Source organism: Canis lupus, chromosome 13, assembly GCF_003254725.2.
Source record: "Canis lupus dingo isolate Sandy chromosome 13, ASM325472v2, whole genome shotgun sequence".
Lineage (NCBI taxonomy): Eukaryota > Metazoa > Chordata > Mammalia > Carnivora > Canidae > Canis > Canis lupus.
Window position 1 is genome coordinate 39168805 of NC_064255.1, and position 25530 is coordinate 39194334.

The window sequence follows — 25530 nt, forward strand, 5'->3', positions numbered from 1 at the left end:
TTTTGCTTAAAGAAGATTCGATCAAAAATGGGCTCTAAATGATCGTAAAAGAATAATGAAAAAGTCACGTGTAATGCTGTCGGGTGAAATTCGAATACAGATGTGGATGATCACTATGCAGAGTCGTGATCACGCCCAGAAACAAAACGGTGAGTGAGTCAGGAAAGTAAAATTCCATGAAGGTGATGATAGGAATTAGTAGTAGAACCTGCAACTTCTATAAGCGCTCAAGATCTTTTTTTTTTTTTTTTTTTTTTAACTGAGGACAATACTTGTCCATGGGCGGACGGTTCCCACCCAGAACTCTCTGGGCGACCCAAGCTGTCCTTGTGACGCTCCTTCCCACAATCAATGTCTTGGATAGTGTTGACTGTACCTTTAGCTTTCAATTTTTTATTCTGATGGTACCTAAAAAAAAGAATTTGCAGAAAGTCAACCTGAAGACACATGATGCTGTAGAAACCGCTGGCGGCCGAATTGCATGTGCACGCTCTGTGCAGACCTAACTCCTCCCTGGACTGAGTGCTCCCGGTGCTGGGCCTGTCGCCGGGCTCACCCTCTGAAATTCCCGCCAGATTTGGAGACTTCCTCTGCACAGCCGCCTGTAGTGCAGGAGCCCCCGGGTGAAGCGGCATCCTCACGGAGGTGCCCCCGGATTCCAGCATTTCCTAGCATGTGACCCTGCAGATGTTACGTGACCTTTTTGAGCCTTACGTTCCTTGATTGTGCAAAGAAGAGGTCATCCCTCCCTTAAGGGTGCTGTGAGCTTTCGCGGGTGTGATGACATGAAGCCTCGAGGACAGTGCCTGACCCGGAATGAATCCTCCTTGGTGGTGAAGGCCCCCCAGAGCCAAGAGCAGCTCTCGTCTACAGGTGATGTGTCTCCCTTTGGGAATTCCTGAGTGTCCTTGCAGGACGGGGAAGGGTCTCAGGACCCTCAGTATTTCCAGCCACCTGCAGCCAGGACGGGGAACCTGCAGCTGAGTGCACCGTGGTGGACGGGAGCCCCCGGAAGGACCCCACAGCTGGTACCCACAGCACGGGCGTGAGATCTGCAGACAAGCTCCAAGAGGGAGGGAGCACTTGACCGCGGGGGACTCGGACCCCGTTCAACGCCCGAGGCCCTGGGGCCCGAGCCTATGACGGGGGAGGAGAGCGTGCACAGCATGAAGTGGCTCCATCCCGGATTCAGCGTCACCGCAGGCCCCAGCGTGGAGGCCCGGGGACACGTGGGGGGCGGGGATGCGGATGTGTAGACAGACAGACTCTAGGACCAAGTGGGCTCAGCGCGCCCGGTCTTCTCTAGCACCTCTCGTGTTTCTTCTGCAGCAGCTGCAGCAGCGTCCCCAGCGTCAGGGCCCCACACCCACCGCCCACTGCACACTCAGGTGTGAACTCCACAGGGCCTGGGCTGCAGGTACCCCACCTGGCCCCCGACAGGGCTCAGCGGGGAGTCACCTGCAGAAGGGGCGGGATCACCTTTCCTCTGCATCTGACCCTAAAAACCCTCAGGGTTTCCCCGTTTTCCCCAGATGTCCCAGCCCTGCGCCCCGTGTCCCTCCCTCCCCTCCCGGCTGCCTGCCTGCCGCCCTGCCTGCGTGCCCCTCACCTCTGCTTGCAGTTCCCGCCCGCCCGGAGAAGCCAGAAAACGAGAGCATTCCTCATCGATGCTCTATTCCCACCGGACTCCCTCTGGCTTTATTCACGTGACCGCATCCTTTGTCCTCAAAACACAAAGAAGGGCCGCCCTTGAGGGAGGTTCTTGGACGGTTCAGCCGCTCCTGAGGTTCCCCCCACCCCAGGTTTAGGAAATGCCAAGTGAAGCCAACCTCTAACCCACTAAGTCCAGGTCTCTTCCCTGGAATCCCATTTGGGTGACATTTTACGGTCCTGCGAGGAGACTTGGGCAATCTCGGACTATATACCATTAAGTAGCTTTTCTCCTACACGACGCGTTAGAGCCTTTGGCTTGGCATGAATCCCGTGCGCGGCATCCAGGAAATGTGTTTCCCCGCCTTGTTTGCCCACCCTTCCTTGACCTTCTGTGGGCATCATCCTGAGCAGGTGCAGGCACCCCGGCAAGAGCCTCAGCGGGGGCTCGTAAGCAGAACTACGTGAAGGTCACCACATTGATATTGTAAGGAGCCAGGCAACCCCCTGTGGGACCTCCGTTCCCAGCCTGGAGACTTCCCTGGGCCAGTCCACCCCCTGGGGGCAGGGCAGGGTGGGAGGAGGGCTGGCCCAGGCACCCCGATCAGAATGGGGGAGGTAAGGTGCCCAGCTCCTGGGGCACATGCTGGCCTTGGCAAGTCCTCCGGGTGTCGGGAGGGCCAGGCTCAGTGCCACAGGCCACAGCCCATAGGCAGGTTGCCCAGAGCCCGGCCGTGACTCCTCTTGCCCCGTGGACCTACTCAGCCACACAGGTTCTGTGACCTGCTTGCCCACTTGACTCCATGCTCCTTCTCTCATTATTCCTGCTCATTCATTTGGTGCCAAACCCACAAACACCTTTAAAAAAAAAAAAAAAAAGGCTTGGGTCTGAGGTTGGCTGCGCGGGCGCCAGGCAGGGGCTCCGTGTCACCTGGGTCCCAGGGGTGCCAGAGGACGCCCACAACCTCAGCTGCGGGAGGAGCAAGAACAGCTCTCCGTGCGGCAGGCACCGCTCTGCAGAGTGCCCCGCCTGTGCGGCCCCAGACCCAGATACACAACGAGTGCCTCTCGCCCAGGAGCGTGAACCCAGATGCACAACAAGCATCTCCTCCCAGAAGTGTGAATCCGTGCAAGGGACCACTTCTGCAAGAAATGAAGCAAAAGCCTCCCATGCCGGGAGGCGTTTTCCTTAGCCCCAGCGATGTTCAGAGTCCCGCCAGCCTCTTGGAAGTCAGCCAGGGAGGGGTTAAGATTAGAAAGTGGTTTCCGTCGACCAAAGAGGGTGTTTGCGTGCAGGGGGCTCCTGCTTGGGCACGTCCATCGGGCGCCGGGCTGTAGGCCGCTGCGTCCCCCGCCCCGGGCTGCCCGGGAGGACACGGCTTAGTTCTGATCACGATTTTATTTTCTATGCAGTTCAAGTTTTGGGCGTGGGACCCAGAAGAGGAGCGCCGGCGACAGGAAAAGTGGCAACAGGAGCAGGAACGTTTGCTCCAGGTACGACTGGGCTCACGGCTTCCTTTTCTCCATTAGGTGATGCTCTCTTAGTGACCCTTGTATTAAATGGATTCTCAGCACCGCAAATGCACGGAACTAGGTCTCCTCGGGAGCTGGTGAGTCTACATCGCTCACCTTGTGCCCATGCAACATGGTGCCCTGTGTCTGGTTCCTCTCGCCGGGGAGGCGACGCTGATGAGCACAGTGAAAAAGCATTTCATTAAAACAAGCAAACAAACAAAACACCCAAGGGGGCGCCTGACTGGCTCAGTCGGTGGAGCACGTGACTATTGATCTTGGGGTTGTGAGTTCAAACCCCACTTTGGGTGCGGAGATGACTTAAAAATCTTCCCCAAAAATAAAAATGCAGGTATTGGGGGCCAACCTGTCCATGTGTCACCTCCCTAATTGCCAATCAGACTCCAGTCCAAGGAGCAGTGGGGATGAGTTACCGAAAAGCTATTTGATGGTATACACGTGAAATAAAAATTTGGCCTCGGTTTTGTTCCTTAAGTGGAAATATTTGTTCCATCTTTTAGTCAAGGCTGCTATTTTTAATTCTAGGAAAGCCCTGGGAGCGTCTCCCACTCCCTGCGCTGTGCCCGTCCATCGCCCTGGGGAGGGGAGCACGTGATGTGAGCTTCTAGAGCCAGTAAACCTCAGCTGTGCTGGTGCTTCAGCTTGCGTTAAGGTTTAGAGCCTGTTTTCCTCTATCCGGAAGGGCTCCCGAGGTCCCTCTCAGAGACTCTGTAAGGTCTGATCTTGATAACAAAGCAGAGTTAAAAGCCGGCCACGGGGTGACCAACAGTGGTTTCTCCCGAGCATCATAAAAACATCAGGCTGCAGACAATCCCAATAAAGCCCTTTTGCTCCCAAGATAATGACGCCCCTGGGGATGCCTGGAGGAAGCCTCACTGCCTTCCCCAAGGGGATAAAGGATAAAGAGGATAAAGGACTCGTGTTGGCCCCAGAGAGAGAGAGCGGACCATAGTCAGGCTGAGACCTCTGGCCGCATGGGGTTCACCAGGGATGCCTCCGTCTCGGCTGCGTCGGGGGCACCATCCCCGAGGCGTCCAGGGGTGTCGGCTCTCATCGTGACCATTAGAATCTTAATATCCATGTCTTCATTTCTTCTGGTCACCTCTCCGGGGGACCCCAGTCACATTTTCAAAGCCACCCTTACTCAGCTGATCATCATCTTGTCTACTGTGACCCTTTCTGCACCATGGGTCTCGTAAACCTACAAGGTTCTGTTTGGTTGGTTGGTTGGTTGGTTGGTTGGTTGGTTGGTTTTTATCTTGCCTTTTATCCAACTCTCTCAATACCAACGTATTTCTGTCCGCGAAGTAACAGAACTTACCCCTCGAGAGCCTGGTCGACCCAAACCGTAGGCTTAGCTCACCTCCTGGGACAAAAGCCAAGCTAAGGAAGACCTTAGGGTCTTTTTGGTCTGTCTTTTCTCTGCATAAGCCAGCGTCCACTCAGGTACCTGGAGAATGCCAAGCACAGAAGACCCTGTCCCGGTCAGGGCTCCCATGCCCTAGCCCGTTGGGGTGCCCCAAAGTGGCATTGCCCTTGCGCGGCGTGAGAGGGTCGGACGCAGACTGCTGTCGCACGAAGTTGGTCCTGTGATGTCTTGTGTTTGGGGTGGGGGGGGTCCCAGTGGTCTGTGCAACGTCCGTTCACGAGCCTTCTGGAAATTCTGTAACAGGAGAGATACCAGAAGGAACAGAACAAGCTGAAGGAAGAGTGGGAAAAGGCCCAGAAGGAGGTAGAGGAAGAGGAACGCAGATACTACGAGGAGGTAGGGGGTCCCAGGAAGGAATTTGACCCGTGGCTCTGACGCCTCAGTTTCCCGGTGGCATCGGCAGCGTCTCACTGTCCTTCTTGCACCTCGGCCCCGTGGGCTTCCTCAAAGAGTCTAGTCCCAGGGCTCGGGGAGACCACAGGCCCCAGGCCTGGAGGGTGGGAAGGGCATTCAGGTCACGGGCGGGGACGCCAGGGCCTTCAGGGTCTACTGGAGGGCCTTCGGGTCTCCAGTAGAGGCAGGGTCCTCATTTGCCTTGGGGAGGCGGCCTGGGAGCCCGTGTGTTTGCTCAGGAAGCCAAGTTTGCTGGGAGTGAATTGAATTTCGAGACGATGATTTTGACATTGAGGCTAAGTGAGTCCTTAACCACCGCGTTCACGATACGATACTAAAGAGATCTGGAGGGAGGAGAATTTGGTTTTGTTTGTCTCATCTTTTTTTTTTTTTTTTTTTTTTTAGATGAACACACCAGACCACAGTAGAGAGTTGGAAGGGAGCTCTATTTAATGTGTATTATCTAAAATTTGTTCATGACTAATTTTGTTGTGAATTTATCTTCAGTAGTTTTTGTGCATAATCTGATCCCTGAAAGCATTTCTAATTAGGCCTCTTGAATCGGACTAAGTAATTTGCAAAAGACTTTGTTTTTTCCAAATTAAATGCTAATTTCTAAATTATGGCCCATAGAAAGTGTTATCTGATTTACATGCTTTTAGAAAATAAGACACACACACCCTTTTTTTTAATGCCCTGCTGGTTTGCACATAATCCAATGGGTTTTTTTGGAGGTTTTGTTTTTGTGGGTTTTTTTTTTTTTTAGTTCCTTAATGCAATTTTCCTCTTGACAAATGTCAAGAGATTTTATTTTATTTTATTTTATTTTATTTTATTTTTTATTTTATTTTGTTTTATTTTATTTTATTTTATTATTTTTATTTTTTATTTTATTTTTTATTTTATCTTATATTATTTTATTTATTTATTTATTATTTTTATTTTATTTTATTTTATTTTATTTTATTTTTTTATTTTTCCCCTTTCACCAACTACTATCCTTCCCTTTAGGAGCGCAAAATAATTGAAGACACTGTGGTTCCATTTACTCTTTCTTCAAGTTCTGCAGACCAGCTGTCTACGTCCTCCTCTGTGACCGAGGGCACCGGGACAGTGGTGAGACCTTAGATTAAAATCAATCTGTGAAATAAATAAACCTAAAGAGAAGTACATAACAACAAGGCAACTTTCCCATCAGTTTGAGTCCGGGACTAGGCTATTCCCCTAGAGTCAGCCGCTGTGTGGCCCTTGGACCAGGCATTGTCACTGCCATGGCCAGGCTCTGAGTCATTTCCTGGGGAGCAGGGAAATCATTACTGGGGCCCGATCTGCTCCCACGGCCTGGCCACCGAAGTCTCTGCACTGGCTGGAGACATCCTGGTTAGTGGAACCATGTGCTGCAACATCCCCCTGACCGCCCATCATTCACTCATTCAACAGACGTGTGTCCCTGTCGGCCACACCGTGTGTTCCTTTGCACCGGATGATAGCAGCGGGGGGCCAGCATCATACCCCCACCAGCTCTGCGCAAGCTGCCTCCAGCCCACTCTTAAAATCCCATGTGAAATTTATATGCATCTTCATGGGCTGCTGGGAGCGCAGAAAGGGTGGTCCACCTCCATCTCCCCCAAGTCGGGTTGTGAAGATACCGAACAAAAGTCACACGGAGACTGGAACAGTCTGTAATCTGCATTAAAAAAAAAAAAATAGGCACTCGAAAGCCATTGCTCCTAAATGAATACTCCGATGGCTTTGTTTTATTTTGAAGGGTGGTTTTCTAACCAGCTCTCTTCCGTGATGACTTTCAAGAGAGATCCAGATTATACATTTATTTTAGATCATTGGAAATCCGTTACTCTTCAGTTAGTCTGGACGGTTGTGCTTTACGTTGTAGGCACTGTGATTGGAAAAAAGTGTTTCAAATATCCCACGGCCGGAGAATAGTGTTTTCTAGTGTGTTTAAAAATTATATTCAGGGGCGCCGGGGTGGGTCCGTTGATTAAGCCTCTGCCGACTCTTGGTTTCGGCTCAGGTCGCGATTTCGCGGGTTGTGGGATGGAGCCCCGTGTTGGGCTCCACGCTGAGCAGGGAGTCTCCTTGAGGTTCTCTCCCTCCCCCGTCCCTCCCGTAGCGTGCACCTGTGTGCGCAGGCACATTCCTTCTCTCTGTCGCAAATAGATAAATCATGTCCAATATTATCTTTGTTTTCTCAATTAGAGTAAGATGGACTTGGAAAATTGTCGGGAGGAAGAACAGGAGACAAAACAGAAGAAGCCACTCCGGGGGGACGACAGTGATTTAATGCCTAAGACTAGGGAAGATCACCCCCTGGAGGGAAAGGGCAGGTATGGACTGTCTCGGGCCATCCTCGTAACTGCGCGGCGAGGCCTGTCTGCTCCCCAGGAAGGGGACCCGTTTCTAATGCGCATCACATTCAACTTCGAAACTATCATTCCTGTGCCACGTTGTGTGTTGCCCCCAACACATTCTGAGATCTCTGAAGTCAGTCTTTATGATACGAATCATCTTATGTTTAAATAGGTGAGATCTTTTTCAAGTTAGGGGAGATCGTATAGACCATCAAAGGAGCACGTTGTCACTTGAAAGCCCAGATCTAAGTATCGTTCACCTGAAACAGTGAACGTGTCCCGAGGGACAGAGGTTGCAATGAGGCCCTGGGGTCCTACCCACCGTTGGTTGACTGTGGGCCTGGCTTCTGCCGTCAGTGTCCTCTGCGCTGCGAGAAGCCACATTTACTCTGGGTGACAGTATAAAGGATAACTAACAAATGGATCGGTCGTAGATCCATCACCATCACCCCACCCCGCGGGGTTCCCGCATGTTCCTCGGGAGAGCCAAACAGGGTATCTAGAAGCCTCTGGATCGTTCAGAGCTCGCTCAAACCGGAGCGGAATCTGGTTGCAGCTCTGGCGTATGGTGGACTTACCGATGCCACCCTGTGCCTAACCTGTGAGGGACCCACAGAACCCCAAGCAGCTGCCAGTACCCTGCCTCCTTTATGAGTTCTTTAGGAGACAGTTCTTTACGAAGCAGATGTTTGCTTCCAGGGCTCTGAGACGCCCAACAGATGTTGGCAAGTGTGCAAACATATGCACACCTGCACGTCCACCAGTCTGCATGCCTACACACGTGTGTGCACACAGCATCCTCAGAGAGACCCAAAGACACGAAGGGCCAAGTGCCATTTTTCCAAGACTGTCCAATTTGAAAGTTTGGCTGGAGGCCGAGCTCTTCTAGTGGGATCTGCTCTGAGCATCCTCCTGCATCCATCAGCTGGAGGACCGGGTGAGTGGTGACCCCAGGAGCCCCGGGTCCATGTCCAGAGTCTGCAGAGCCTTTGCAATAAATAGCACATCCATTTCCAGTTGGCACTATTGAAAGAAACTTCCCAGTTTCATGAAACAAAAGCCGCTAGTCAGGAATGTTTGAATGGAGCTGCTAAGCCTTGTATGTGACGTTTTGCTGCCCCTCCAGACAGTCCCTGTTATCTCCAGAAACTTTGTTTTTCCCAAAAACTTTTTTTTTTCCTCCTCCCTTTACACACAGAAGCTCCTGCAAGGCCAGTGAATTCGTATGGGCTGACCAAATCCTGCGTGGCCCAAGTGGTCTCTACGATGAGTCCCTCTCTTGTGAAAATCCGGGAGATCCCAGTTAGCTCCAACCTCCCTTGAAATGATCAGAATGAAGAGCTGTCTGGACAGGGAGATGGAGAAGACATCAGAAATGATGGTCTCTCAAGCTGATTAAATTGATGGATAGTGGAAAATGTGTACAACTTTCCAGGACTTTAAATCTGGTTTAAAATGAAAAGAATAAATACACACGCAGTTAGTCCCATTTGTTTTTCAAATTGTAGCTGGAACTTCCAGGCCCGAAGGGATAGGGTGAGCTTACCACCCAGTTCAGTTGTTTCCATCTGTGTTCTGAAATATACTTGTTTATCCTAACAGCCTAACTCAAGGGGCCTTGGCTCCTTCTAAGAATCCTGGATCGAAAGGAGTCCATCAGGACCATCAGCTGGATGCAGAAACGGGGGCCCTCCGCTGCGGGATGAACTCCCAGCTAGCTCAGGGTAAGAATGGGTGTTTAAACCCAATAATTAAATTATTATAATTCCCCCCAAACACAGTTCAGACACGTATGACCTCTCCCGGCTGCAAGCTTCTCTTGTAGCTGATGCTGCACAGTACAGGGAGTAGAGTCCCACCAGCGTGGGCCCACAAAGCGCACGAACCCACCATGAGAGAGCAGGCATTAAACAAAGCAGGCTTTCAAGAAAGATGATATACAGGGCCGCTGGGGGGCTCAGGAGTGAGCATCTGCCTTCCGCTCAGGCCATGACCCCAGGGTCCCGGGATCGAGTCCTGCTCAGGCTCCCTGCAGGGAGCCTGCTTCTCCCTCTGCCTGTGTCTCTGCCCCTCTCTATCTCTGTGTGTCACTCATGAATGGATAAGTAAAATATTTTAATCTAAAAAAGATGATATATGCACACTGGCTATCATTGATCCAGGTGATTCTGATATCATTAGAAGCATGCCAGAACAGACTGGTGAAAAGTAAATCACGCAAAATTTTTCTTTAATAAAACTGGCCAGAGCTTGTTTAAATAAATAAATAAAAAATAAATAAATAAATAAATAAATAAATAAATAAATAAGATGACATACAAAGCACTAGGGTGATGTCACTGAACACTGAGTTTGTGTTCTTTATTCTTTACTTGGCCTTAGATCCACCCCAGAATACGCAGGTATCAAACCCACCAATGCACGTTTTAGAAGATGTGAAGCCAAAAACGCTCCCTTTGGATAAAAGCATTAACCATCAGATTGAGTCACCGAGTGAGAGACGGAAGTGAGTAGCCAATAAGATGCATGTGGAATTCCTTCGTTTGTGTGTTTTTAATTTATTGACTAAGAATGGGAAGAAAGAGTGTGAGATGGCGAGACGGCAGCAGTCTTTTTGTGCTTCTCTCTGTTGACGCCGAGTGATCGGATGATAAGTGTTTATGGGTGTTCGAGACAGTCTTCCTGGCAACTAAGCATGCACACTGATTTTTATCAGTTTGCAAGAGCAAAGTAATGTTTTTAACCTTCAGATCTGAACATTTGGGAGGAATGTGCAGGTCTGTTGTATTAGCGATTTATTGAAGTGAGTTAAATTGTCTCAGAGCCTGTTGACAAATGTTTTTTTGAAAAAACAGAGATAAATGAGAAAAAAATGTTTTTCTCTCATTTACATGCTCTCCCATTAAGCAATACCTCCAGGCTGTATTCTTATTTTGTAAAAACTGTATTATTTTACAATAAGCGTAGTTCTTATCATTTTTGAGGCATTTCAATATGTAATAGGCACTGTGTCAAAGGGTTTACATATCTCTCCCCTTTTTTATAGACATTAATTCACTGAACTCTTCCAATAACTTTACTGGGTTGTTGTTTCCATTTAGAGATGAGAGCATTGAGGCTCAAGGAAATTAAATAACTTATCCAAAGTACTTGACTGCCTAAGTGGTAGAGGAAGTCAAAATGAACCCATCGTTCCATGATAAGATCATATTTGGGCCAGAGGTTTCTTGTAATCAGTTTTTAACATATATAATAACATCCATGACAGTCATGATACATTGACCAATCAATGTAGAGCTAGACCACCTGGCTTCAAGCTTTGACTCTGCCACTTGCCTACATTGGACTCTAAGCAAGTTACTTGATCTTCCTCTGCCTCAGTTTCCTCATGTATAAAGTGAGAATAATCTTAGTACCCTCCTAGGGTTTTGTGCATGGCAAATGATAGGTGCTATATAGTGTAGGTGGTAGTGGTGAGAATGCAAGTAGTGGTGCTGCTGCTGCTGATGGTGCTGGTGATGATGATGGTGATGGTGTTGGTGATGATGGTGCTGGTGATGCTGGTGATGATGCTGGTGATGGTGATGCTGGTGATGCTGGTGATGGTGATGATGCTGGTGATGGTGCTGATGCTGGTGATGGTGCTGGTGATGATGATGGTGATGATGCTGGTGATGGTGCTGGTGATGGTGGTGATGGTGATGGGATGGTGATGATGCTGGTGATGGTGATGATGATGGTGCTGCTGCTGCTGATGGTGATGGTGATAGTGATGGTGATAATGCTGGTGATGGTGCTGGTGCTGGTGATGATGCTGGTGCTGGTAATGGTGCTGGTGATGGTGCTGGTGATGATGATGATGATGGTGATGGTGCTGGTGATGATGCTGGTGCTGGTGATGATGCTGGTGATGGTGGTGATGGTGCTGGTGATGATGCTGGTGCTGGTGATGATGATGGTGCTGCTGCTGGTGATGGTGCTGGTGGTGCTGGTGATGGTGGTGGGAGGGGGATGGTGATGATGGTGACAATGATGGTAATGGTATAATGATGGTGATGGCGGTGATGACTTGTTTTATGAGTTCATCTTTCTACCTTGTTTAGTTACACTTTTTTTATCAATTTAGTGTTTGAACCATTTCCCCTTATCGCTTATGTCCATCCTATTTTATTACTATATGTCCTGATGACACTCAAAATTAATAGAAGGTAAAATCGCATAGAAGTAATCATTATTATCTTGATTACTGCTCTGATTTTCAGCCTTTTCAAAGACAATGTACTTACCCTGTATATGAGTACATTGGTACGTGAGTACCTCCGGGTATATAGTCTGATCCCCTGGAGGAGACAGGCTCTGCCTGAGAAGGGAGGTTGGAGCAGGCAGGGGCTCAGGGAGTCGTTCTGAAGGCAGTTCAAGGACCGACGCACTCGTGCCCTGTTCACTTCTGTGTTGGCATTTCTCTTTTCCTCCTTCTTTTCTGTGTTCTGTCCCTTTCTTCATAAATGAAGTTAACTCCTAAAAGCAAGAGCCCAGAGCAGGCTCACATCCACCACGAGCAGGGCTTAGGGGCAGGCTCAGCCCAGGTACCCCCACAGAGCACCTGTAAAACCCTTGTGATGCCTTCTGGCTGGGGGCCGTTCTGCGGTGTGGATGTTCATGACACAGCAGTCACTGAATGTTTTGAACATGACCCCTAATCAGAGGTACCCGTGATGGACTCATTGGTAGGGATCGAAGCCACCTGGTGGCAACAATACCTCCTTTAAGATCTGCCCTTTAGCTCTGGGCTCCTTTAAAGAGCATCTTCCTGTGTATCCCTCCTCATCTCTCCCCACCCGCCCAGTCCCTAAGTTTTATATCTAACCCAGCATGCAAAGGTAACTAGCAAAGGACCTTGCAAAAAAAAATAAATAATAAAGATTAGAAAGGTATTTGATCTTTTCTCTCCAGCTGTGCTGTGCCAGCCTGGCTTTGATATTGTACAGCCAGTGCATATACAGTCTTTGCTAGGTGGAATGGCTGGTGGGTTTTTTTTGTTTGTTTGTTTTTCATAAAAAATTACCACTAGGACGTTCTGTTGTTTTTTGTTTGGTCACCAAGGAAGTGGGGTTTTTTTGTTCTGTGTGGTTTTGATCCAAAATGTCTTTTCTTGTGGGATGGGCTTCTCTTGACTCCTCATAATGTTTGGCTCCTTTACCGTGTTACAGGAAAAGCCCTCGAGAGAATTTCCAGGCCGGGCACTTGTCCCCCTGCTCTCCCACCCCTCCTGGCCAATCACCAAACAGGTACAAGAGCTTAGAGAGCCTTTCTGAGGCCGCGTGGTTTTGCCTGGAGGCTGCTGAGCGTGGTTTCGGCCAAATTCGTGCTTGCCAGATGATTTTGAGTGAATCGTTGTGCTCCCTCTCTTCCTAGTCCCGCACACGGGCCGGAGGAAGGGACACGTCCCCCCATCCGCCTGCAGATTTGCACAGCCCGTGATAGAAAAAGCCCAGTGCATGATGTTGGCACGGCTGTGGCCATGGGGCTTTAATTACATTGTGCAGAACCTGCAATCTAATAATAAAACCCACTAGACAATTGCCGGGCTCCTCTGCCGGCGCCTTTCCCTCCAAGTTTGCCCAGTCCTTCTGGGCAGGGTCTGCTGATGGCTCTTACAGTGGCCCGGGGGGGCTGGCCACGAAACTCCATCCTTCCCTTACCCCACTCAGGCTCGGCCGTGATGGCTTCTGGACATTAATTGGGCCCCATGATATTCTTAAAAGCTGCCTGAGTTCCCATTCACTGGAGAGACAAAGTAGTGGCTACTCAGAGGTTTTCTTTGATTTGGAAATTTCATTTTACTACCGGATAAGAGGGAAATCCTAAGATGCAGAGTTTGCTCAGAGCAACTCTTCCCCTTTTCTCTTTTCTTCCTTTCTGTTTCTTCGGTTCCTCTGTACCCTGTCGGCTTTTGGATGAAATTGCATATTTTTAAACGGCCTGTGTAATTCCGAGAGCTTTCCAGACAGTCTGGCATCGTGACGATGTGCCCTTAGCTGTGGGAAAGCTGCCTTGGAGACTGGCAGTCAGTCCGCGGGGCCGGGTTCTAGTCCAGTGTAGGCCCCGTCGTGGGGGCTGCAGGGGGCCGGGGGCGGGGGGCGATGCTGCTGTGCCCTCCAGGCACTGACGGCTCAGAGAGGCAGCAGGTGCCCAGATCATGGAGTCACCGAGCGGTCGCACTACAAGAGGTGGTGGGTAGGGACCCAACTAATCCAATCCCCTCATTTTAACAGTAAAAGGAAAAACCCGGAGTGGGTTCCTCCCACCAGATCCTAGACCTTGATGACAGCAGGGAGTGGCCCCATGTCTGCCTGGCACCTATTGGGCTACGTCACAGTTGCCTCTCTATGTTTCAACCACGACTTCTCTTTTAATACATAAAAAGAAACGCCCTAGCGGGCCAGTGAACCGATTATAGAAAATTTCAAAGCAACGTCGAAACCTTAGGAATGCTAAAGCTGATTACCTTTTAGGACTTAAGAAAACATATGATAAATGCATTGAATCATTGTCAAGGCGTTTAATTGCTGTGGTTGAGAGACGCGACGTAGGCTTCTTAGAACATATGACAGAGAGACAGACCGACACCGCAAATCCCATGCCACAGCAGACGCCTGTTGCATCGGGTCGTGCATCTCATTCGCGACTTGTCCCTAATGCCTGATTCCTGCAGCTCCACTCGGGATGTAAACGTTCTTCAAATCCACGCTCTGGTTTGTTTTTCTGCATGAGGTCACGCGTTAGTGCGCTAGACCAACTATACTCTAAATGGACGTTTTATCTCCACGTCTGTGTCGAACCTATAGGTCGATCAGCGGGAAGAAGCTGTGCTCGTCCTGTGGGCTCCCCCTGGGGAAGGGAGCGGCCATGATCATCGAGACGCTGCAGCTCTACTTCCACATCCAGTGCTTTCGGGTACGTGCGCGCCGCTCTCCCTGCACGTGGCTCTGCGCGGAGACCTCGCCTCCTGGAAATCCTGCCGGCCTTCGTGAGGCCCGGGCGGCACGGGTGTCTGCAGAGCCCGCCCTTCGGGATGAAGCCCCTCCCGCGCGTCCATCTGGGGTGTCAGGTGACAAGGGGCCAAGGGCGCGTGCTGGCCGGCGGCAGGAGCGGGGCCTGGTCACCGCCGAGCCTGGGAAGGCCGCGTGCATTTATGTGGAACGTCACGACTTTGTGGCTTCTGACACTCCTGTGACGTTGCATCAGAGTTTTTTGTCTTTGACCTAATGGAAGACTTCCTGCCAACTAAGTGGTTGATGGCCTGTTGCAGAATTGTAGGCATCCGGCGAACACGCGCGTAACCATGATTGGGTGTCCCCGTCGCCCGGACCAGCTCAGTGGCTCATGTGACAGTCCTTACTGAGCCTTTCGTGGTCCTTTATCGCTCGCTTGCTTGTTTAATTATCATCTCCTCGAATAAACCGCCACCTCCGTAAGGGCAGAGGCCACATCCGTCCAGCTCACCGCCATTTCCTGCGATCCCCGCAGAGATCGTGTCAGTAGTTTTCGGTGAATCAAATAATCAATAAACTGAAAATGGGGAGGCCTAGACCCTAGTCCCACATCTCCTGCTAATAAGGAGGTGAACTAACAACCTCTAGCTCATTTCTTTTTTTTCCTCCAGCTCATTTCTTATAGAATTTACAAGCTGGACTGTTGGCGTCTCTTTTTTTTTGTCTCACCCGTGGACACAATTCAAGTTGTTAATACCTAATTCTGAAGCTAAACCTTGAATTCTGGATAAGAGTCACTTTTTTCTAATGTGCTTTCTTTCCCCCCACCCCCCTCTCTAATTTTGTTGTGTTTCTTTGTTGGTAGCTTTTTCAGCTACAAACTAAACTTGTGTGGGTGAAAAATAAGCCCCACTTTACCTATAAACCCACAGAAAGTGAACAAAGTCCTAAAATTATTAATTTAATGGTATCCGTGATGACTGGAAAGCAAGACTCATCATGGGCAAAACACAACCCGGGTACTTAATCAGACTCAATTTATCGATATTCTCATTGTGAAATGAAGCTGGACAGTGTGTGTCCCTAAATTGTCTGGAGGTGTCTTAAGGCTCAAACTATGTGCTTCTTAGACATTTCCTGGCAATGCCAAGATTCCGTGTCCCAATACCACAGTTTGTTCTTAGAGACCCTCCCTGGACTTGAGATAATGCGGATGGCAGAGAGTCTTTGCCGTTTCTCACGGGATTCGGAGACTTGCCTCCTTGGCTGTCGAGGCCTTTGTTCGCTCCCCTGATTCCTGTCCTGGAGCTGATGCGACGCGTTAAGGCGCATCGCCTCCCAGATTGAGCCCCTGCCCCAGTGAGGTCAGTGGAGCCTAGAACCCGGAGGAGGCCTCCCCGGGCCACTGCTGACCTCGCAGCGAGAGGCTGGGGCTGGTTCTCCTCCCCCGAGCGGGGTCCCAAGCCCCCACGGAGGCTGACCTCTGCCACCTGCCCTGCTGCTGCCATCAGGCCTCCTCCTGCACCCGGGCAGACTTTGCTGAGGTCTCTTCTGTTCCCAGTGGATTTGTCACTCCGGGTGTCCCTGCTTTTGATGCAGAAGTGGAGGACAGAGCAGCTGACCCGGTGGGACTGGGCAGCATTTCTGGGAAGCGTTTAAGGGTGGCCCACAGACGGGTTTCAGCAGATCATCACTGGCCAGGCGTTTACTTAAAACCACTAGATTGTCTCTGTTTGAAGTAGTTGTTCCACGTTGGCTGAGCCGTCCCGTCTTGACCCGGGCTCGGCCTGAGACCACCGACCAGAGCCTGCGATCCAGTGTCCTTGTCTGTGAGATGCAGGGAGCAGGGGTGAAACGGCGTGAGTGAGCGTGTTGTGGCTCTTGGTGCAGGACCTGCCCCTGACCGTGCACGCAGTGGAGGTGGTGGCTGTGCCCTGGTGTGGAGCACGCTTGGCCGTCTAACTTCTGTCCCTCCCGCCCCGCAGTGTGGACTCTGCAAAGGACAACTTGGGGACGCGGTGAGCGGGACAGACGTCAGGATCCGCAGTGGCCTGCTCAACTGTAACGACTGCTACCTGCGATCCAGAAGTAAGCACAGCGCTGGGCTCGGGGCCCTGGGTGGTCGCGGCGGCCCGCGCAGGACGGGAGCAACTCCTCACTGACCGGCCCCCCGGGGCAAGAGGGCCTGCGTCCAGAGGCCCTTGCCTTGCGGGAAAAGAAACCAGGAAATGAGCCCTATTTACTGCCCGTCCCTTACTGAAGTGACTGCACGGTGAGGCCAAATGCTTTTTATCCAGAAAAATCCCTTGTGCCCACCGCCACGGAGTGAACACCGTAGACCAAGCCCAAGACCTCGCCCAAGCTCACCGCAGAGATTTGGGGGAGCTAGACGGAGGGTGCAAGTCCGTACCGCGCGGCTCCCCGGGGTCCCAGGAGGAAGGGCTCCCCATGCTGCCCAACCCAGCCCCCCCAGCGTCCGTCCGTGTGCCCGGCCACCCCGGGAACCTCGCGACACGGCCAGAGCCGAGCGAGGGCCCGCTTCCCCGCGGGCTGCCCCCGGCCCTGAGGCCCCCACAGCGGGCCCTGGTGCGCCCTGACTCTCCGGCCATGGGAGGCCCATGCTGGCGTCGGGGGCCCCGGGGTGCTGCTGCCCGCTTCGGCCGCGGCTGTCCCTGGAATCCCGCTCACTGGCCGCAGGGGGAGGACTCCCCTGGCGGGCACCCCCCAGCTGGGCCACCAGCAAATTCAGAGTCAGAATTTCTTCCTTTAAAAACCGTGGGAGTGAAGAGAGCGAGTTTGAAATTCAAGAATCTTTTTTTTTTTTTTTTCTCAAAGTAAGTGAAGGGACATCTTTACAGTCTTTTTTACATGGGTCTCTAAATCTGCAAGCCTGAGGATTGGAGAGTGAAATTGAAGTTGTCTTATTGCTGTGGATTTAGTAAATTCAGAGAAGTATATGCCTACTTTAATAAAATAAATGGGAAATAAGAATTAGATCACGGCAGCCCCGGGTGGCTCAGCAGTTGAGCACCACCTTCGGCCCAGGGCGTGATCCTGTGGTCCTGGGATCGAGTCCCGCGTTGGGCTCCCTGCATGGAGCCTGCTTCTCCCTCTGCATGGGTCTCTGCCACTCTCTCTCTGTGTCTCTCATGAATAAATAAATAAAATCTTAAAAAAAAAAAAGAGATCAAACACAGGTGGTTCTAATCCATGACAAACGTTGGACTTAAAGTCAAAACAGTTCCGACTTTGAGCTGCTGCCATCCAACTGAGTTATTTGTACCACATACTATATATACATACACTATATTGATATTGATTTTATATATCATTTATGATATCTATTGACATAATATGTAATATTGATATTAATTTTATACTATGTATTTTATATATATAATAGGGTATAAATAGTAAAAAAAAAAAACCCTAAACTCCATAAAATGACCAGCAAAAAATAGTATATTCTATATAATCCATAAGTATGTAAGTATACACTATACATATATAGTGTATAGTAATTAAATATATTTATTTATATTTATTTAAACTGGATTTTTATTTTTTGGTTTTGTTTTTATACATTACAATGGAAAATTAAGCCCTTTTCTCCCATATCCAAAGTGCTTTTAACTATCATCTACAAACTATACTTTCTCTATCTCCATGAACCAGATGAATGTGAATCATGGAACCAGAAGAGGGCACTGTTAGGTTGAAGGACTGTTAAGCCAGATTGGAAAACTACTGTAAATCTGAATTTCTTTCACAATTTAAAGTGTTTGGAGGATGCCAGCAGAGAATAAACCTGAACCCACCTCTGAGTGACAGTGACCTGTTTTCATCCAGATTTTTATTTTATTTTTTATTTTATTTTTATGTAAAGATTTTTTTAATTTAAATTTTATTATTTTAATTTTATTTTATTAAATATGTAAATTTTATTTATTTAGTATTTTAATTTTGTGTTTATTAAATATTATATTTTGTTTTTATATTTTATTTAGATTTACTATAGTAAATACTTATATTTACTATATTATTATGAAATATATAGTATTAAAATAAAATATTTTATTACTTCAATTTTATTTAAAGATTTTTATCTATTTGAGAGAGAGTGAGAGAGCGCATGAGCAGGGGGCAGAAGGAGAGGGAGAAGCAGACTCCCACTGAGCAGAGAAGAGCCCGACCTGGGGCTCCATCCCAGGACCCCGGGATCATGACCTGAGCCTAAAGGCAGATGCTTCACCAACTGAGCCCTAGATGCCCCCACATTTTCTTTTTTTTTAATTTTTTTTTTATTATTTATTTATGATAGTCATACAGAGAGAGAGAGAGAGGCAGAGACATAGGCAGAGGGAGAAGCAGGCTCCATGCACCGGGAGCCTGACGTGGGATTTGATCCCGGGTCTCCAGGATCACACCCTGGGCCAAAGGCAGGCGCCAAACCGCTGCGCCACCCAGGGATCCCCAACACATTTTCATTTTTAATTGAGAGATTGAGTGATTTATTGTCATTTCTTTTGGAAACTAGCTTTTTGGATCTAGGCCAGTAATTTATCTCCTGTGCATACAAATAAAAAAGGCCTTAACTGCTTCTAATTCCAAATCTAAAGACAAGAACCATGGAGTTACATTCATCCATAAGAGGTTATAAGTTATAATAGTCCCCTAGATAAAAAATAAAAAAGTGACTGGGAGGTAAACTAAAACGATTTTTTTGTTTGTTTTATATTTTATATGAAATATTTTACTAGGATTTTTTTTGGATACTAAGAAGAAAGCAAGAAAGCTCATTCCTCCTCTGCCTATAGATGTTCAAAGGAATAAGTAAATGCAACTATGAATGGTATAAAGTTAGAATGGTGGGTTGCTTAGAAAGATACCAAATTAAAGATTTTATTTATTTATTCATGAGAGACCCAGGCAGAGGGAGACGCAGGCTCCATGCAGGGAGCCCGATGCAGGACTCGATCCCTGGACCCCGGGGTCACACCCTGAGCCCGAGGCAGACGCTCCACCGCTCTTCACTTTTGGAGCCACCGAGGGGCCACAGAAAGACACCAAATTAAAAATGAAAGTCTCCAGAATTAACCGCTGTAATCACTTTCTAACTATTTCTTAGAGAGGCAGAGTGTACATTGGTATATGCGTACACATACCCACGTGCACGTGTGTGATGCGTCTGCCTACGTGTGTGCTGGGTATAGGGTTCTGTAGGGTTCTGTACTCTTTGTTGCTCTTGCTTTTAACTTAATATGATATATTATGGGCATTTTTTTCATGTAACATATTCTTTCTCCTCATTCTTCCGAATGGCTTTCTAATACCCGAGTACAATGCCATTGTGTGGACTTTTACCATGATTTAAAACTAATTCTCTGTGCAGGGGCACTTTGGTTGTTTCCAGCTTTTTTGGTAGGTCTTCTTAAAGGCTCCCAGGACCGTCCACAGACATCGGTCTTCGTGAACGGTTGAAAGCATTTCCGTAGGGCAGATTCAGAGCAGGGAGACCGCTGAGTCAACAGTCATGTGCTTTTAAAATTTTTTCAGACAATTTGTCTAGTTATTTTCCAGAAAAGTGCAGAAGAGGGCTCCATTCTCTCTCCATGCCTGTGTCAGCTCGGGAGAGCGTCAGACTGTAAATGTCCACTGTCGCGTGGGCGAGAGAAGATCCCATTGCTTTGATCTGTGTGTCTTTAAGTGAGCTTGAACATCTTTTCACGTGTTTATTGACCGTTTCTATTTCTTTTTTGCTATAAAATATTTATCTTTCTTCTCTATCCTTTGCCCGTTGTTTTGTTGATATTTGATTTGTAGGAGTTCTTTGTAAATTAGAGACATTTCCCCTTGATTTTATATTTGCTGCTTACTGCAGTTGTCATTGGTCTTTCTGCATGTGAACTTTTTTTGATGGAAAAGATTTTCATTTAAGGTGATTAAACATACCTTTTTTTCCCCCTTTTTTTGGATTCCAAATTTTGTGTCCTGCTTAGAAAAACTTTCACTACTCCAAGGATTTATCTTAGATTTCTCCTAGAATTGTTCTTTATTTTCTTTTTCACATGTAAATATGTGATCATCAGAAACATATTTTGGGATAAGAAATGACATCGATGTCCAGCCTTATTTTATTTTATCTTTTTGCCAATTAGCAGCTGTGCAAATATAACTTAATAATCCCTTTCTTTCTCATTAATTTGAAATGCCAGCTTTCTCATAAACTAAGTTCCCATAAATGTTTAGATCTATTTCTGGATGTTTTATTATGCCTTATTAACCTACTTATTCTCTAGTATTGAATCGTTTTAATTATTATAGCTTCATAATATGTTTTAATATTGAGTAGTAATGACTACTTTCTTGCCAACTATTTTTTTTCAATTTTTTCTTAACTCTTCTCTCATGCTTATTTTTCCAGCTAAATATTAATATTATGTTGGGCTAAACTGTACTTAACACATGACAGGTACAATGATAAGCATATCTGACACTAGTGCACATTTCTTTTTTGGTGCCAGAAGAAAAAAATATAGCTTAAGAATGAATCAGTGGGAAAAAAAAAAAAAGAGTGAATCAGTGGAGGGGATGAATAATTGGCTTAAGAAGTATAAATACACTTGAATTGGTTGAGTATATCCAAGCTGCAGTAATAAAAAAGAAGTCAGAATGGAAAGAAATGGCTAAAAACCATTTTTCTTTCTTTTTTATTTGATTTGGATCTGAGCTGAGAAGAGGGGAGCTGGGTAGATGGGCGGGGGGTGGTTTACATCATAGGCATTCTAAGTGAAACGAAATAATTTCATTGTGTGGAATAATAAAGTCTGAATATATAATCCCATTTTCTTCAAGTAACTAGTCACATTTAAATGAAATTTTTCTCTTGGAGGGGAAAAATAGCATAACGGCATATTAAAATGCAATTCCTAAAAGCAATGTAAACGGTTTTTAAGTTCATATGTAAATAGGAATGGAAGTGCAAAACAAATCACCTGCCACAAGTGAAGCCGTCACGTGGCTAGCCTGTGCCATTTGCGCTTGGGTGTTGGATGGCTGTGTCTCTGTGTCTGTTCCATCACTCATTCTGGTGACACGCATTTAACGTAAAATCCCCAGGGTCTCTTCCAGTGTTGTGATTGCCTCATTACAACTCTCGTGCCTCCAACGGAAGGAGAAACTTTGTGAAGGTTCAGCAGGAAATATGGAACCCAAACCATCCTTCTAGATGGAGTCGCCAGATAAAATACAAGATGCTCCATTAAAATATTTTTGTCCTGAGACGCCCGGGTGGCTCAGTGGTTGAGCACCTGCCTTCGGCCCAGGGTGTGACCCCGGGGTCTCGGGATCGAGTCCCGCATCGGGCTCCCTGCAGGGAGCCTGCTTCTCCCTCTGCCCGTGTCTCTGCCTCTCTCTCTGGGTCTCTTGTGAATATAATTTTAAGAACTTATATTTTAATTTTTTTTTAATTTTTAAAAGAAAATTTTTTTAAAAATTAAAATAAAAAAATTTTAAAATAAAATTAAATATAAATTAAAATTTTTGGAAGAAATAAAATTTTTAAAAAGTTAAAAAATAATAGTAAAATATTTTTGCCCTATTAAATGTGAATTTCAGAGAAACAATGATCTTTTTTTAGTATGTGTGTTCCAAATATTGCATGGTCAGGATTTATTTAGCACAATCTCAAATACCCCTATGGGATATACTAGAAAAAAAACCCTTTTTTTAATTTGTTGTTTACCTGAAATTCAAATTTTATTGAGTGCTATGTATTTTCATTTCCTACGTCTAGCAGTCCGACTTGCATGGGTTCATAGGTGGATCACAGGATCACAGGATCCTCCTGTAGCCGTGTACGTATTCTCAGAGAAACCAAAACCTAAAGAACCAGAGAAGAGAGATGATTTTCTTGCGTATTTGCCCCAGAAGACAAAGTAGGAAACTTGATGAAGACCGTTTGGTTTAGGGTGAACCCCAGAGGATTTCACATGAATCCCCGGGGGCTCCTGGTTCAGCTCCGGGGGGGACCCGAGACCGGTTCTGACGAGCGCAGGTGACGCGGGCACTGCTGGCCCGGAGGGAAGGGACGCGGGTGGGTCGCCCCCGCCCCCCACGTGCCCTGTCCCGGGCAGGCAGGCCGGCCTCTAACCAGATGTTGCTCTGTGTTCTTCATCGTAGGTGCCGGCCAGCCCACCACCCTGTGACGTGGCTTCAGGCTTCCCGCTCACCCGTCGCTCTGTTGAGGGGGCGTCCCCTGTGACCGTTTAACACCACCCCACGTGCAGGGCCTTCTGGGCGGCGATCTCATTTCTGAAAAGATGGTATCTGTTCTTCTATAGCACAGCGTTTGTGTTCTTCCCTGGTTTTGTTTCGGGTTTGACTTTTGTTTTGTTTTGGGTTTGCATTCGCAAAGTACATCCGAAAGAGTCCTGAGCTGCAGGGGGCCTGTGGGTCCCCAGGATGGCTCGGGGTCCCTGGGCGGCCTCCCTTGAGAACCGGCCAGATGCGGGATGCAAGGCCGCTGGATGTGGGCAGGGGTCCCATGCGTCGGTTTGCGGAGGGCGGCTGCAGGGCTCCAGCTCGGGCCGTGTGAGCGCAGCCTCCTTGGGCCGAAGCTGCGGTTCAGCGGGGCAGGACTGGGGTGGGGGGCCCCCGCTGGCCCCGAGCTACACCTGGGCCGCAGCGCCACACCCGCAGCACCTGTCACCCCCGGTACGCAGAGGCCATGCCAGTGGCAGCTGTGTCTTGGGGGTTGTGGCGTGCTGGCAGCCGGCCCGTCAGAGCCCGCACCTGGTGAGCCCCCCGACACCCCCACCCTGGGCCCTGCCAGGGGGTGGACCCCACAGGGAAAGGTTTGGGGCATCGTTTCCGAAGCTGTGACCGAACCACGCGAGGAGGCTGCCTGTTGGAAGGGCGCTGGGCAAGACCCCGGCCTGGCGACAGGTGCACACGGGGGCCCCGGGACCTGCCGCCCTGAGTGACCGCGGTGCCATCGCGGGGACCAGAGCCCACGTTGTGCCCTGCCCGGTGCAGCAGGTGCGCCCCGTCCATCCTCCCGCGTCCCGCGTCCCCCACTGCTTGGGTGAGGCCGCCAGGGGACCGCGGGGCTGGCCGTGCTGGGAGCTGGCTCAACGGAGGCTCCGGGTCCCCGGCGCGACTGCCTCCGTGTCCAAGCTGTTTTCTTCAAGACTGGGCCACGGGGCCTATTTATCCTGCCTTAAAAAGACGGCAAATAAGTGAAGATGACATTTTGTGAATGTAGACTCTGGGTAGACTCCTAATAGGTTAGCGTAGTCATGAGGAGGAGCTCGAGTAGATGTCCGTCCCGTTTATGTAAGCAATAATTCTTTTCTGTGTCTTATTGAGTATGGCTAGCAATTATTTATTTACAGGCTAGACTGTCCTCTGCATGCGGGTTCCATGTAAGTGCAGAAATTTCCTCAGCCACCGGAGGTATTTTGACCATTTTGCCATTTGGATGAGCTGTCGTTAGATTGAAATTTACACATCATTTCATTAAAAAAAAAAAAAATCGTGCCTTAGAAAATGCGAAGCTGTTGCACATAGTCCGTGATGAATTATGGATGCAATACCTTGGAGAGAGAGGAAGTCACTTCCAAGTCACCAAGACTTCGCATGGAAGTGTTTGCTGTTTTACGGGGAGGAAAAAAAAAATTCAAAAAAAAAAAAAAAAGAAAAATAGAAAAAAAATCAAAAAGTTTTGAAAATGTACAGATTAAGTTCAATATTTTGATTAACCACCTGCATGTTTTATTAAATATTTTGATAATGTGGATGTTTACACTTTGCATGATATTAGCGGAGTACCTTACCACAAATAATGCACAGAACATGTACAATATGATCATTCATAACCGATTTTTATAGGATACTTTTTACATGTGGAACTCCATCTGTTATGTAAGGATTATATGAATATTGCACATTCTCCTCTGGTTTCACAAACCCATTTATACATATTTCTTAGACTCATTGTACATGTATTGAAGCCTGAATCGAGTCAAGAAAAATAAAGCCCCATTCTCCGCCTGCGAAATGTGCTTTCCCATAATGAACAATAGTCACCAGCACAGAATAATCTCCAACATTTTCTAAATTCTAATTGCCAACTGTTTCTATTTATATTTGATTTATATTTCATTTGGAGTCTGTTACATGGCAGCTCGGACGGACTAGATCTTGTTTTTTCCAATGCAGCATAAGGAGTATGATCTATTTCTTTTCAAATAATCTTTGAAATCCCAGGAAAAAAAAAAAAAAAGATGCTCTGCTCCGTGGAGCTACGAGGTAAATGCGTTTGTTTAAAAAACAGATGAGGCAAGTGAGTGATTTATCGTTCCTGAGGAAATATATCTGATTTTTCTCCCCCTCATACTGCAGAAGCTAGTCCTTTCTTAAGAAAAAAAAGAAAAGAAATGGGTAACTCTTTGTTTTCTCACTAGCACACTTTCATGGCATTTCCTCATCCTTTCTGTGTAGTGTTACTAATGCGGCACCTATTGTAGTCCTCTGTACGCCGTGTAGGATTAACAGACTGAGACGATCCACCTCCTGCGTGGGTCCATCCAAGAGATGTTACTGTTCTGGGTGGGTGGGCCAGTGTTCCGTATCAGTTATACTAACCTTCATTTAAGATATTTATTCTAAAATGCCTCTGACAAATAGTAAAAAAGAAAAAAAATTAAAAAGTTGTCTAAAATGCAACAGCTTTTATAGTAAATGTACATTTATAAATAAAATACTCGAATCAACTCTGTATTCCGTTAATTGGGGGGCGTGGAGGGGCGGCTTTCTCGGGGCGGGGGGGTGGGTGGGGAGGCTCACGCAGTGTCCCCGGGAGCCCGTGCGTGGCCCAGGGTCCCGGTCACGGGGTGGCAGGGAGGCGCCTTGATGCCCTTCAGGGGCGGGTGTCGCAGGCGATCACACTGAGCAGCTGGTGGCAGGAGTTGCCAAGAAAGAGCCTTCCCTGGAGGGTTGGGACCCCTGGAGGGGCCGTAACCAGAGGGAGCCGCGGACCCAGGCCAGTTGTCCCCACGCTGCTGGGCCTCCTGCCAGGAAACGTGCCAAACAGAGGCTTCCTGCTGATGCCGGGAACTTTCCAGAGTAGAAGGCACCTGGACTGGCCCTGCCACAGGTG

At 48.1% G+C, this 25530-nt stretch overlaps 1 protein-coding gene across 20 annotated transcripts in view; it reads left to right on the plus strand.

Moving 5' to 3' along the window:
- The window catches only part of LIMCH1 (LIM and calponin homology domains 1), a 296259-nt gene extending 271115 nt beyond the window's left edge, over positions 1-25144 (plus strand). For 14 of the 20 annotated variants that reach the window (XM_035713987.2, XM_035713995.2, XM_035714024.2 and 11 more), the window contains 10 exons: positions 3064-3144; positions 4856-4948; positions 6017-6121; positions 7223-7350; positions 8977-9098; positions 9757-9880; positions 12585-12662; positions 14223-14331; positions 16355-16457; positions 16667-20960. In XM_035713987.2, the coding sequence (XP_035569880.2) occupies positions 3064-3144; positions 4856-4948; positions 6017-6121; positions 7223-7350; positions 8977-9098; positions 9757-9880; positions 12585-12662; positions 14223-14331; positions 16355-16457; positions 16667-16698 (975 nt within the window). In that variant the 3' untranslated portion in view covers positions 16699-20960. Of the gene's footprint in view, positions 1-3063; positions 3145-4855; positions 4949-6016; positions 6122-7222; positions 7351-8976; positions 9099-9756; positions 9881-12584; positions 12663-14222; positions 14332-16354; positions 16458-16666; positions 20961-22550 lie in introns of those variants that run through there. The other 6 variants (XM_025450636.3, XM_049092860.1, XM_035714048.2 and 3 more) reach the window with 2 other exon arrangements.
- Positions 25145-25530: the final 386 nt, after the last annotated feature.